General features: G+C 42.0%; 1 protein-coding gene across 2 annotated transcripts in view; it reads left to right on the forward strand.

The window, feature by feature from the left end:
- The window catches only part of Gsap (gamma-secretase activating protein), a 94,580-nt gene that overhangs the window by 30,057 nt on the left and 50,343 nt on the right, over positions 1 to 14,180 (forward strand). Inside the window, exons 6-12 of one of the 2 annotated variants that reach the window (XM_031380075.1) lie at positions 644 to 735; positions 4,653 to 4,722; positions 5,789 to 5,838; positions 10,126 to 10,230; positions 10,650 to 10,709; positions 11,873 to 11,916; positions 13,186 to 13,271. In XM_031380075.1, the coding sequence (XP_031235935.1) occupies positions 644 to 735; positions 4,653 to 4,722; positions 5,789 to 5,838; positions 10,126 to 10,230; positions 10,650 to 10,709; positions 11,873 to 11,916; positions 13,186 to 13,271 (507 nt within the window). The remainder of the gene's footprint in view (positions 1 to 643; positions 736 to 4,652; positions 4,723 to 5,788; positions 5,839 to 10,125; positions 10,231 to 10,649; positions 10,710 to 11,872; positions 11,917 to 13,185; positions 13,272 to 14,180) is intronic. The other variant, XM_031380076.1, reaches the window with a different exon arrangement.

Here is a 14,180-nt window from a genome sequence, read left to right on the forward strand (position 1 = left end):
CCCCCCCACTTTTTGGTAATGAAAACTAAGGCCTTCTACTTGCCCTACCACTGACTATGGCCCCAATCTTGAGTTTGAGAAATGTCAAAGTAAACCTTAGAGAAATTAAGAAGTAGCCGCTATAATAGGAAACACACACTTTCAAAATCCAGCTGCACCTGTTTGCAAACGATTGGTGATGAGCTTGTCAGGCACATTCCTACATGCTGGGCAAGGTTGCACAGCCTTCAGAAACCATTTGCATTCTAGGTGCGGTGCTTCCTTTTCCAGTGCCTGCTGCCGTTTCTAGGGCACTCAAAGGCTTCCCTTTGAACATGGGTACTCTTTGGTTCAAATGCAGCTTCCCTCAGGTGTATAAGGATGTGGAAGGTTGGTCCTTGCTAGGCTGATCGCTCCCTTAGAGTCCACCACAAGTCCCTGAAGAAAGGAACTGGGGGATAGAATTGCAGTGTAATGTCGCCTCGAGAGACAGGATGACATTGATGATGATGATGATGATGATGATAATAATAGGATTGTTCTCTTAACTGTTATGCACTGTTGGCTTAAGATGATACTTTGGGCATCATCTTCTTCATGGTTGCTTGAGAAAAGAGAATGTGTGCTGTCCCAATCTTTATGACTGAAATCCTCCTTTTCTCAGTAGGATCAAAGTGCCTAACTTTGCTGGTTGAAATCCACCCTGTCAACAACGTGAAGGTTCTGAAAGCAGTGGATAGCTGTATTTGGGTACAGGTAAGAAAGCTCTTAGTCTCCTTGTCTCTGTTGTCTCATTAGCCCCAAGGTGTGACGAGAAGGTGGAAAGGTGCCTGTTTACACAGCACTTTCACATGCATTGTCACCTTAATCTGCTAAGCAGTCTTCCAGACGTGAAGGCTGGAAGCTTTGAGGCTTCCCCTGTTGTTAGCGTGGAGATAAGAGTTCTGGCCTGGCTGCCCTGACCCTGCTGTTCCCGATTGCAATGCGATGTTTTCATGTGATAGCGTACCGAGAATCCAAATGACTTGGTGGCAAGCTTTAAAATTGTTTATTTGGCATACTCACCCGGTTGACAGACTATTTCTGATTAATGGCGGTAAAGTCCTTACCTTAGCAGCACTGTGCATTGCTGCAGAGGCAAGCAGAGGCTAACTTGGGTGGGCGCGTCAGTGTTTAGTTGAAGATGCCCACTTGTGCATTCCTGTGCTTATGAAGAGTGACGTGCAATTCGTAATCTACACTTGTGGCACTTCGCCAGGCCTTTGCTGAGCAGGTGAGTCATCTGTTTGCACATCCCCAAGGAAGGTTGAGGCAGGCGATGTTCTGCCTCAAGCTCCCACCGTAGACAAGTGGCGTTCACTGTCTAGCGCCGCCGTGGGTTTTCACTTTCGTGTTTTTCCTTGTGATGTTTTCGATGACTTCTGAAGTGTTGTCTAGTGTTCCTAAGAGCACAAAGGCTGTGATGTGTTTTACAGAGGAAGTGTGTGTGTGTGTGTGTGTGTGCGTGTGTGTGTGTGTGTGTGTGTGTGTGTGTGTTACTCAGATAAGCTGTGTTCAGACATGAGTTATAGTGCTGTGGGCCATAAGCTCAGGGTTACTAAACCAGTAAGATGCGTGACACGAGGCATATCTCAACAGAAATGCACACAAGAGAAGATTATGTATTCCTCTGTTGGCAAGAGTATGAACGGAGGGTTAGTGGCCTGTGATCAAGTTTAGTATGCAACATCCGGGGGCTTTGATGGTTACTACAGATAGTCAGGATTGATTGTACACAGACATGCTAGAGCCTAATTTTCCTGCGCCTCATTTAACGTTCCTATCTTTTGGTTGACCCAGAGTCAACTAGTCTTGCCTGTAGTATCTACTTTAGTCCCAGCTTGCAGTCAACGGGGCTGCCTCTTTTCTGTGTTAAGAGAGGGCTTGACTTCCTCTCCTCTCCTGTCCTTTCCTCTCCTCTTCTGTCTTCTCCTCCCTCCACCTCCTGTCCCCACTCCTCTCCCCTCCCCCTTTCTCTCCTCTCCCTTCCTCCTGTCCACGACTTCTTTTTGTCTACCACTCCAGTTGCAGATTGGCCCCAGTTTGGACCTCACAGGTGGTTTCTCTTTTTTTTGGGGAAGCCACCTTTGTCTGCTCTGTTGTCAGTACAGGGATAGCAATGAGACAGAGCACACTTCCCTTTTGCTGGCTTGGTTTTGGGTTCCCTCGGCAACCCCACGCAGGCAGAGTAAGTGATAGTGGCATTATTAAGACTCCAGGGAAGGAGTCTTTGTTTGATCTTTTTTTGAGACAACATTGTATTAAGTAGCCTTGGCTGGCCTGGAGCTGGCTATGTAGACCAGGCTGACCTGGAGCTGGCTTTGTAAACCAGGCTGGCTTGCTCTCCTGTTCCCATGGTACATATTTGCCTTGTACTCTGTCCCTGTCCCTGGCAGAGATGTGCCTCATTACAGTCCACCAAGTCTGGTCTGCACTGTGTTCTTTCTCTTACCTGAGATCTCCAGTCATATAAGTTCATGTCTTCACAGAGAGTCAGTCAGCACTGTCAGAGGAGCTGCAGCAGGACACTGGTGCTTGGACCCTCCCTTGTTATCCTTTGAGAGTCCCCCATGGCCTGTGCTACATCTTCTAGATATGGCTCCTTTTGCACATCTGCATACCACATGTGGCCAGTGGCAGACACTAGTTCTCACAGTCCTACTGCGTTTGTGACGTTGCTTCCCTCTGCATGATGGCTATGTGAATTCTTACTTTCAATTGATCTAGAACGTAAGGAGACATCTTGAATGCTTTTGGAGAGCTGTACTTAAAGGCTGTGTTTTAGTTTTCAGGCCTTGCTCTAGGGCTACTTCTTAACAATAGCATGACAACCGCCATCTACGTGAGTCTTATAAAATGATTTCCTTAATGCTTGCCATGCAGAGATGAGGCAGAGGCTTAGAGAGTGGCACCATGGAACTTGACTACCCACATTCCTACGAAGGCAAGCTACTTCTGCAAACATGGAGCTTCCCTATCCTTCTCCATTTTTTTTTTTAAGTTCTAGGATAATTTTATTAAAGTTTAAAAGAAAATCATACCAGGGCAGGTAAGCTGTAAATCTTGGTGATTATCCAGAGGAGAATGGAAGAGAGAAGGGGAGAAAAGCCATACTGCTTGAGTTGAGCCATCATGGAGGCCAGCCCTTTGCCAGTAGACAGCCACGTGATGGGGTGTGATGTTCACAGGGTTAGAAAGCCCGAGGTATTAGGGTAAGCATGCCTAGAAAAGAGAAGAAAAGGGATACAGACAGAGCTACACACCTGTGGCTCTGTAAGAGACTGTGCTGGGGGCAGGGATTCTGGCAACACAAGCACACATCTCAAAGGGATGCTGACAACACTCATCTCTTTAGCACAGCTTAGAGTGGTCCTCCCTTCCTGAGGAGCAGTCCCCTGGCCAGGTGGTGGCCCAGTCCAACTGGATTAGCCCTTAAGGGAGGAGACGATGATACATTCTGCCACCTTCTTAAGGAAAAGCGTGTTATTGTGACGCACTGAGGTCTATTGTTCTGTACACAGTTCTGCTCACCTCAGCCCTTTCCACGGTCCAATGTGCAGGGCATCTCATTTGCCCACACTCTCATAAGTCACTAATAATTAGCTCTGTATTATTTTTGTAGCCAAATTCCATCTTTCTGTCTAGTATGTTATTTTAAGATCATTGCTAAAAAAAAAAATGTCATACAGTTAACAGTTTCTTTTCGACTCTAGTAGGGGGACAGAACAATGATTACTTAAAAAAAATTCTACTAATCTATTATTTAAAGTAAATTCAATAATGGATAGGTCAGTGTCTGTGAAATTGGGCCGTAGGTGGTTATGGCCTTTTATAATAAAGTTTTCTGGATACTGGGGAACAAAATTCACTGGCAACTCTTTCTAGTAAATTTCTAGTAGGCTGGCTTACCGTGTGTCCTTTTTTGATAACGAAAGGATTGAGATGTTGGCACCATCTCATGCCAGCTTTCCTTCATTACCATGGCTAGTGGAGTCAGACATGTCCTGTGGGCAGACGCTCACAGTGGAGAGCACACAGGGGTGCCATATCAACCCCTCTCTTCCCAGGGACCTCTAGTGTAACTTTGAACCTTGTAATTCTTTAGTCACTTGCCACACCATGACTCCCTGTTCTTTCTTGGAAAGCCCCTGGTGTCTTTGTTCTTTGTCTCTCAGATGTGGGAGTCTGGAAATTGCAGCTGGGATTGTTTTTACTTGGTTTTTAATTATATACTGGGTTTAGTTTCATAATAAATGTACTGACCACACTTTTTCTCTGTGTGCAATAGAACATATTATATCAATGTTGTTTGCATTGTTTCTGGTTGGCTTCAGAATCAAGTATTCCAAACAGGAAGCACCACCTCTGGAGACAGCTCGTTCTTTGTCTTATGCTCAAAGGAATGGTGATAAAGTTGTACCTGGCACCAGCCTCCCCCAGAAGCCGAGGTCCTGGAGGTTCCCTTCCTCTTCTTGCTTGACCTTTGACATGTGTGCATGTGAATCCCCTTAAGTATTCTGTGGTTCTCAGCTCCTTGCATAAGATGTAGCAGTAACCATGATCAAACACAACTACTGAAATATTCGTACAAGCAACATAGATGGCTTATGATTTTTTTACTTCCCTTTCTACAGTTCCTCTACCCACAAACTGAAAGTCCTCGTCTTCCACAGAACCACCTGTTACTGATTTCAGAAGAGAAATGTAAGTATATCTTTAGGTAATGTACAGGGCGTGTGCACACAGTCTCCTAGTAAAGTGTGAAGCCCAATTGAATCTGCTGGAAATCTTCACCATTGCCAAGGCTCTGCTTACCTTTGATGTCCATTTGAGACCTAGAATCCCTGTGAAAGCCGTCCCCTCCCCCTCAATCTCAGCTCAGTTTCCTTGTCTTGGAAAAGGAATAGTTCTTGTATACATAGATGTCCAATTTGTCAACTTTGTAAAAACAGTTATACTGGTCTGTCTGTCTGTCTGTCTGTCTGTCTGTCTGTCTGTCTGCCTGCCTGCCTGTCTGTCTGTCTATTTCCTTTAAGATGTCTACCAGAGTGGTTGACTGTGGTCCAAGTGTGAGAGGCTTGGATAGAGAAAAGAAAGGGAAGGCAAGGCTGAAAGAGCCAGGGCAGATCCAGAGGCCTACAGCAGCGTGACCAAATTTAAGTATAAGTGACACGAGAGGTTATGACTTTTCAAGGTGTTTTCAGATTTGGGAAAGGGGTACAGACAAAATCCACTAGTACTTACCAACAAGCAGTCTTTCACATTATGAGCTGAAACTATGAGTTGATTATGTTTGAAAGGATAAATTATATTTGTGTCTTGTCTTGTAATTAGAACCAGCAGGATATAAGTGTGACTAAACCTAAATTGTTAGTTAATACAAATCAGTGTTTAAGTGTTATAGATTTTATTCATGTGGTGTTGCTTCTAAAATGCCTTGTGTATTCATATAGTTTATATGTTAGGAAATTAGAGAAGTTAACCCTGGTAACGAGGCTCTTATGTCTTATCTAAGATGGTGACTCCCCTGTGAGGTAGCCTGGCAACAAATAGATTGCAACACTACAGACAAAAGTGAATGTGCATCTTGAGGCTGTCAGCGGGCGGGCGATGTTGGTTTTGAAGCATCTTGAGAGTGTCTTGTGTGGTGGAGGGAACTTTTCTAGGCTATTCTATAAAAGTATACCCACAGCCATTAGAAAGACAGGACTAATGCTTTTTCCTAAATGTTAAAGTATCTTTTTTTCTCTTTCGATTTATTTTTTTAAAGATATTGAGCGGTTTCATATCCACATCACCAGAGAAGATGGAGACAGAGTGGTAAAAATTTGAAAATGCTTCTCGCTTCAAACTCTCTTCTAGGAGATATGCTTCTGGCTTCTACAGACAGATGAACTCTATCGATACAACACAGTTTCTTTAATGTTTTTTGAATAATAACCTCACTGCTATGACACGAACCCAAACAAAGATGCATGGAGGAGCTAGCAGCCCTCCTGGCTACCTCCCACCCAGCGCCCTGGGTACAGTAGTCTCAGCGACATTCTCCCCAGTCTCGCTTGCTTGCACAAACCTGTCCAATGTTAGATACACACATAGGGGAATCAGTTGTTTTTACCAAATGGAATCATAATCTCTGCTTTGTGGTTGTTATTTTACCGCATCAAGAGGATATAGGTTAGGAACCAGGAAAGGGCTAATTGTATTTCTCTAATTTTTATGTATGCACATGCAGCCCATAGGACCTGATGCCTTTGGTCCCTGCTCTCCTCTCATCTGCACTGCCCTTTCATTTGTCTCCGAGTTTCCTCAGTTAGTTTGGCTCCACATTTATCTCCACTTTTGACAACCCGTGTTTGTAATTATCAAGGAGCCAGCTAGAATAGCTTTGATTCATTTTCTGAGGAAGGGCACGCCATCCTGGCATGGTGTCTGTGATGTTTCAGCCATTCCACTGTGTATGGACATCCAGTCACTTGCCCGCTTTTTGTTTTTGTAGTACACGTCATCTTGGACTTATCTTTGGCTTCTACCCTTTATATGTGGGTACTTTCATTTCTTTGGCCTAAACCCTCAGATTTGGATGACCAGGTTGATGGGACCATGCAGTTAATAAGTTTCTGGAAGGTTTGCTAGTCACTTTCCAGAAACCTAGTTTTACAAGCAGAGTATTCGAGTATGAGGTAAATTTACCCTTAACGTTTTCCATGGTAAACTGACAGCTCACTGTTACCTTTGTCTGTACTTCTTTTACTGTTTATTGAGTTTGGGCACCTTCTCTGTTTACTGGCTATTTAATTTACTATTTGGAAAATTTACTTATTATATATTTGTCTGTTTTTCTACTTGGTTACCTTTTTCTTGACAATTTTTATGAGTTCTGAATATAGTATAGATATAAAAATGCTTTTACTCAATGTTTAGTATTTATAAGATAACCTTTAAGTTTTTACACTTATGTATTGTTGTGGTTTGTGGTGTGTGCATGTGCATGAGCACGTATGTACGTGCCATGCAATGAGTCTAGAGAACTTCTACCCCAGAGTAAGGCTTGGTGGCGCATATATTTACCCACCAGCCTTCAAAATAATTTTTCTTTGAGAATGTTGATGTTTCTCTGAAGACTTTAAAGCTATGAACAAAACTGAAATGGGAAGTGACTTTTACTAATCATGTAGCTACTGTTGAAAGCCTCAAAGCAGCAGGGCTGACAGGAAATGAGCAGGCTGTGTGGGCGGGGCTGTGGCTGCCGGTGACCAGTGGCAGCAACAAGACTGTGGAGGAGAGCAGTAAGCACACGTGTTAGGATGAGAATGAGCACAGGCTGAAGGCTGCGTGGGGTGGAAGAGAGTCTGGGAGCCAAGTGATGCTGTGGGGAGAGTGTATGTGTATGCGTGTGAGTAGGAGGCTCCTGCCAGCTCCTAGGTAGGATCTTACTGCCCAAGATGGCAGCTTTGCTGTTTCTCCATCCCCTGGTGCCCTTCCTGGGCAACACTCTCCCCATCTTTGAGAAGTAACAGCGTCTATAAGGGTGTGTGATTCCAAATGTTCATCCATCATCCTTAAATAACAGGTGGTACTGTAGCTCCATCTTCAAACAGAGAAAAGAACAACCAAGAGTCACATAAGTGAGGTCACCCCAGAGGAACACAATGGATATTTTATTGCGGTCATGACCCAATCTGATTCTTACCTTGCTATCCTATGGCTTTGGCTGAAAAGATTCCCAAGCCTGTCCCCCTAAACCCAGAATTCATACACATGAAACCCGGATGGATTTAAAGGACACATACAGGTGCTCTGGGATCTTTACCATCACTTGCCACAGCCTGATGGCGATGGATTCACTTCCCACAGCCTGATGGCGATGGATTCAGGAGAGCAAACGCTAGGGCTGTGTGGGCCTTGTGCTTTGTACTTAAGCCCTGGTCCAGTGAACATTGAAGAAGGTCAGGGAGGATACAGGCATGAAGCTGTACCATCCCGAAGCTCCTTTTCTGGTCCAGCTCAGGGTTATGAGTTTTTGTTTTATGGTTTTATGTTTGCTTGGTAGGCATTTTGAGGAGAATGACTTGGGCCTGGAATCTTACATGCTAAGTGCATACTCTGCTGCAAACTAAACACATGTTCTTCCACATGCTAAGTGTATGCTTGCCTGTGAGCCATATCCATTGCCCTTACAAAGTAAACTTCATTCCCCCACCATCTTTTTATTTTTTTTTTTAGTCCATGTCTTAGTCTGGCCTGGAACTTGTGATCCTCCAGCTTTAGCATCCCGAGTGCTGGGATTACACATGTGAGCCACCATGCCCAGTTTGGAAAAGTAAATTCCTAGTGAGTGTGTATGTGTGTATGTGTGTATTTTGTGTGTGTGTTCATGCATGTGTATGCTGGTGTGTTTATGTGTTCATGCTGGTGTGTGTATGTATGTTTGTATACATGTGTATATGTTGGTGTATATGGGTGTGTGTGTATGCTGGTGTGTGTGTGTGTGAGTGTGTGTGTGTATGCTGGTGTGTGTGTGAGAGAGAGTGTGTGAGTGTGTGTGTGTGTGTGTGTGTGTGTGTGTGTGTGAGAGAGTGTGTGAGTGTGTGTGCATGTGCATATAGGCCAGAGGTCATCCTTGGGCGTGATCCTTCCGGTACTGTCTACCTTATACTTTTTTTTTTTTTTTGGTTTTTCGAGACAGGTTTTCTCTGTGTAGCCTGGCTGTCCTGGAACTCACTCTGTAGACCAGGCTGGCCTCAAACTCAGAAATTCACCTACTTCTGCCTCCCAAGTGCTAGGATTAAAGGCATGCGCCACCACTGCCCGGCCTACCTTGTGCTTTTGAGACATGGTCTCTCACTAGCCCAGGGCTTGCTGATTAGGCTGTACTGTGTAGCCAGCTAGTCTCAGGGAGCATCCTGTCTCTGTTGTCCCAGTCCTGGAATTATGAGTGTAAGCCACTGAGCCTGGATTTTTTATGTAGGTTTTGAGGATCAACTTTAGGTCCTTATGCTTACAAGACAATTTACCAACTGAGCCATTTCCCATTCAACTGGAAAGTAAATTCTTAGCTCCTTCTGTAGAGTTATTGAAAAAAATCTGCTGATATGTAAAACAATCACTAGCAAAGTGCCAGATGTTAGGAGTCTAGGTTTTGCTGAACTAACTTCACAGCCTAATCTAACCTCTCTGGGTTTCAATTGTCCCTTGAGTTCATTATGTAGCCAAGAATGATCCTAAACTTCTGATCCTCCTATGTGCTGGTAATACAGTCATGTGCCATGACTCCTGGCTTGTGGGGAATTGGAGGTGGGAGTTTCCTGCGTGTTAGGCAAATACTCTACTAGCTGAGCTGTATCTCCAGCTCCCAATCCTTTGATTTTTAAATCTCTATTGTTCTTTGAGTTTAAACAAAAATTTTACATTTAAAATAAGAATCTTTAATATCCCTTTAATTCTTCTTCCTTCATTTCTAGAAGGAGTCCCTAGAACCCCTCCGGGCATGGGTTGGCAGGGGTCCCATGCTCATTGGGAAGACTGTGGTTCTGACTAAGATTTAACTAACAGATGCTCACAAGAGCCCCATAGGAATAGCACTGGGAAACTTTGCTTTTGTATGGGGATTCAGAGGTGAGGCAAGATCCGAGTCAGACCTTACAGGGTGAATGTCAAGCATTGATGGATATGCAGTGCTGTCCCTCTTGTGGAACCAAGACCAAAGCTGGTGTATGGCTCACCTGGGCCATTACAGAGCTCTCCATGTCAGGCCTAAGTGCTTTCTCACCAGCAGGAGACTTTGTCATTAGAGGTGAAGGCTTTTGTCTACAAAGACCTGGCCGAAGGGTATAATTATTACAGAAACTTACACAGGTTCTGTTAATACATATGCTTTTGTGGAAGGTGTGGTCTCTCCTGACCCTCCTGGTGAACTAAGAGGAAGAATAGAGTACAGGCCATTAGGACAGAGGCAATGATGCCTTAAACATTTTATGAAAACTGTATATTTTGGATATGGGGAGGTGCTAATAGTAAATTAGTGGTAATTGCATGTATCATAGGGATAGGGCATGTAAAAAGATGCCATTATAAAAATACTTATTTAAATCATTTTGTCCCTAGGTGATTAGAAATTCTAGCCATCTCCAAAGAGACAGAATAGCTGAAGACTTTGTTTGGGCTCAGTGGGATATGTCAGAGCAGAGACTGTACTACATTGAACTAAAGGTAAAAACTAGCCCATGGGTACCTTTTTCTATGGAAAGAATACAATGTTGACATCACTGCTGTGTCAATATTTATTTATTTTATTTTATGCATATGGCTGTTTCACTTGGATATACACCTGTGTATGCACAGTCCTGTAGAGGGTAGAAGAGGGGGGTTTGATCCCCGGGAACTAGAGTTACAGATGGTTAGGAGCCACCATGTGTGTGCGAGGAATCTAAGCCCAGGTCCTCACGAAGGTCAGCCTCAGGTGTGTGGCTAGCCCTGCTGTAGCTTTGTAATAACCACAGTGTCTTTAATGGGGCAGTCAATGAAGGTGTATTGCAGATAATGAACAGGTTTTCATTATTGTTTCTTGACTATGTTTTCTCTTCGGCCTTTTTATTTTGGGGATAATATGCTAAGCATTTCTTTTCTAGGAGTCAAGGAGTATCTTGAAGTGCATCCAGTTTTGGGCAGATGAAAGTTTTAACTTAATGGTAAGTCCACAGAATGATCGGTCCTAGGAAACTTTAACTAACTAGAGTTGATATCATAAGCAAAAATTTGGGCATTTTGATACTGCACCAGTCACTTGCATGATCAAATAACTTGGCTTGGGCTGCCACAGGCCTCAGTTCTCTAACAAATGCAGAATTGATACCGGTGGTGAGGACGCCATGCATAGGAGAGTGCACTTTTAAGGGAACCACCCTAACGGGGGCTTAGACCACTCTAGTGGTCGCAAGTCATTTGACTCAAAAGCAATCATGAATAGAATGGGCTTGAGGACGAAAGTCAGAGTTTATAGTTTAGAAAGTACCCAGCACCACCTTGGGAAAGCTGCTGTGGTTAGCCTGTCTATGGGGAGGTGCCTCTTAAGTCTTTATCTGGGATGGGCAGCATTTCCTTCTTTTCTTAGGACCAGTATTGGTATCAAGCACATATTGGTTTCACACTATTACAAGATTTTCTTATCATTTCCTGTCCCAGTTTTAGCTCACCTACTCCAAAAGACATACCAGGCTCCCTTCCTTCCAAGACCATCTATGGCTTGTGAAAGGTTGCAGCTGTCAATCATCCTACTACAGTATCCAGTCTGTTAGAGATACTCCAGTTAAAGGCTGCTGCTACAGTATCCAGTCTGTTAGTGATACTCCAGTTAAAGGCAGCATTAGCCTTACATGGAAGCACACACTGACCCTGTCTGCAAAAGCCAGGATGTTCCCAGTACACTTTCTACACTGTGGGGTGTGGGTCTAGCCTCTGGCAGTGATGGTTAAATGGACTCTACCACCAGCCCAGCCTAGCCCTGCCAGTTTGCTTTGCATTCACAACTGTTATCATGTAATACCTTTTTTTAATAACTTAATCTTTTTGAGATTATAATATACTTAAAATCCCCCTCCCTCCTCATTCTTCTCTAAATTCAAGGCCTCTTCTTATATTCATTTTTATTGTGTGTGTATATGAATATGTGTATGGATGTCTATTTATATTCGGTCTGTATGTTACTCCTTTGGATGTTTTCAGGGATGAGCCTTTGTCCCTGTGCTGTTCTTTGGGGAAGGTCTGTAATGTCTGTAGTGATGCCATTTTTAATGCTTATATCATCCTCATTTTTTTTTTTTTTTTTTTTTTTTTTTTTTTTTTTTTTTTACAGTTTGAAATGCCCTTGGACATATCGTTAAGTGGCTTGAGATTTAAGTAAGTCATCCATAGAATGTTGAATTTCATAGACATTTATAGGTAGCAGAATGATCACACCTTTTCCTAATTGTGGTAGGTAGACACTTGAACAATCTGATACTTTGTGTATCTACTTTAAGATTTATTATTTTATTTTATGTACGTGGGTGCTTAGCCTGCATATATGTCTGTCCCACATGTCTACGGTGTTTGCAGAGACCTGAAGAGGGTGTCAGATCCCCTGGAACTGGAGTTACAGGCAGTTGGGAGCTGTTGTGTATGCTCTGATTATGAAGTCTGGCTCCTCCAGAGGAGCCGTTGGTGCTCTTAACTGATGAGCCATACCTAGCCCCTTGTGGATCTATTCTTAATATTCCTATTCTTTATGGTCTATAGGCTGATTTATTAAGCATGGGTACAGAATTAAATGTATAATATCAGCTGTGTTAATTTTCTTAGCCATGTTTTCCTGCAGGGCACCTGCATTTATTTTGATGTGTGGAAGTGCTTGACTCCTTGTGATTAAACAGAGAGGGTTTATGAGTTAGCGTGAATGCATTTAGATCAAACATCAAAATGCTTTTCTATAGCCAACAAGAAGTCACAGGTCAACCCACTTGTAACTCAGCCCAGTTTCTTGTTTTATTTTTTCTGTTTTCCTCTTTACACAAAAGACAAGACTTCAGAATATTTAATGTGTATTAAAAACTACAGCATTAAAAAAAAACAATAGGGCGGTGGTGGCGCACGCCTTTAATCCCAGCACTTGGGAGGTAGAGGCAGGCGGATTTCTGAGTTCGAGGCCAGCCTGGTTTACAGAGTGAGTTCCAGGACAGCCAGAGCTATACAGAGAAACCCTGTCTCAAAAAACAAAAAACAAACAAACAAACAAAAAAAACAATAATAAGACAAAACATAGGACATCGGAGGCCAGAAGAAAAGAACAGTGGTCTTAAACTGTTCAGTATCTCAAGAGCTTTATTTAAACATATATAGATAGCAAATTGTATCTATTTTGAAACATAGTATTATCTTTTAGATAATATTACTATAAATCAAAAATTTACAAAAGCATATGTTGTAAATAATATCATTTCCTATCTATTGCCAGGCCCACACCTTTAAGCACCACTTATATTTTTAGTCACTGTTTTACATTATTTAACAAACATTGTCTGCTGAGATGTACAGGAAGCATTTCTCTACCTCTGTGAGTGCTTTTAGTATGTATGAAAGGAGTATGTCTTTTTAATGTGTTCAATAGTTTCTTTCCCTTTTTAATCTTAGACTCGTCAACTTTGGATATGATTATTGTCAACACCGAGAGAAGCTAAGTGAGCAGCCTTGCCTCTGCATTTTTACCAACCATACAGGTAGGGTCAGGATCGCCCTTCCTGATTATTATTAGAATTTGTATACAAGTTCTAGGCAATTTGTACAGAACTTGAGTTCTATAGAAAATGCCATTATGGTTCAACTGTGTGAACAATATTGTTAAATAAATTGTTATTTATAAAAGTATTGTTAAATAAAGAAAGAAAATGAATTATAACAACCACATTATTTTTTTAAACTTTTATTGCATGATTTCAATTTATCTGAATTTGTTAAATTTAAGAACGTATTTTAAGTAAATAGAATTAAATCACATTCTTGTTTCTTTTGTACCCCCACTCCTCCCAGAGACCCCCTTTAAATACTTATAATATTTTTGTCATATTCTTTAAAATTTATAAAATATTATAACAAAAATGAGTATTATAAAAGTTGTTTGATATAAAAAAACAATCAATTTAACAGTCTTATGTAGATGCTCGTCTATAGCAATAGTGAAAATGCATCTTTCTCAATATAATTTTTTTAAATAACTCCAAACATATTAACTGTATACTTCAAAATAATACATCACTACTAGTATTTTCTTAAATGAACATAAATATATAAAGTCTTTTTGTTTGTTTTGTATTTAGTAGAGTTTAAAATCTTGGCTCGTACTGTGGTACAAGCCCAAAATAAGAACAATTTTTAGACATTAGATTTCATTGTAATAAGGCTATTTTTCAATGACCCTCACATCACCAAAGGATTTTACCTCCATCTTAGCTAACCTGAGAGTTGATAGTTCTGTTGCACCAAGAAATGAATTGTAGGCTCAATTTTTGGATACAGACTTCCTGTTATGGTCAAAGCTATTTGACTTGAGTGAATGAATTTATTCTCAGCCTACAGAAAACAGGTTACATTCATTTAAGAAATGGTGTAGGTATTAAGATGGTCTATCC

This window comes from Mastomys coucha, unplaced genomic scaffold (assembly GCF_008632895.1).
Source record: "Mastomys coucha isolate ucsf_1 unplaced genomic scaffold, UCSF_Mcou_1 pScaffold19, whole genome shotgun sequence".
NCBI lineage: Eukaryota > Metazoa > Chordata > Mammalia > Rodentia > Muridae > Mastomys > Mastomys coucha.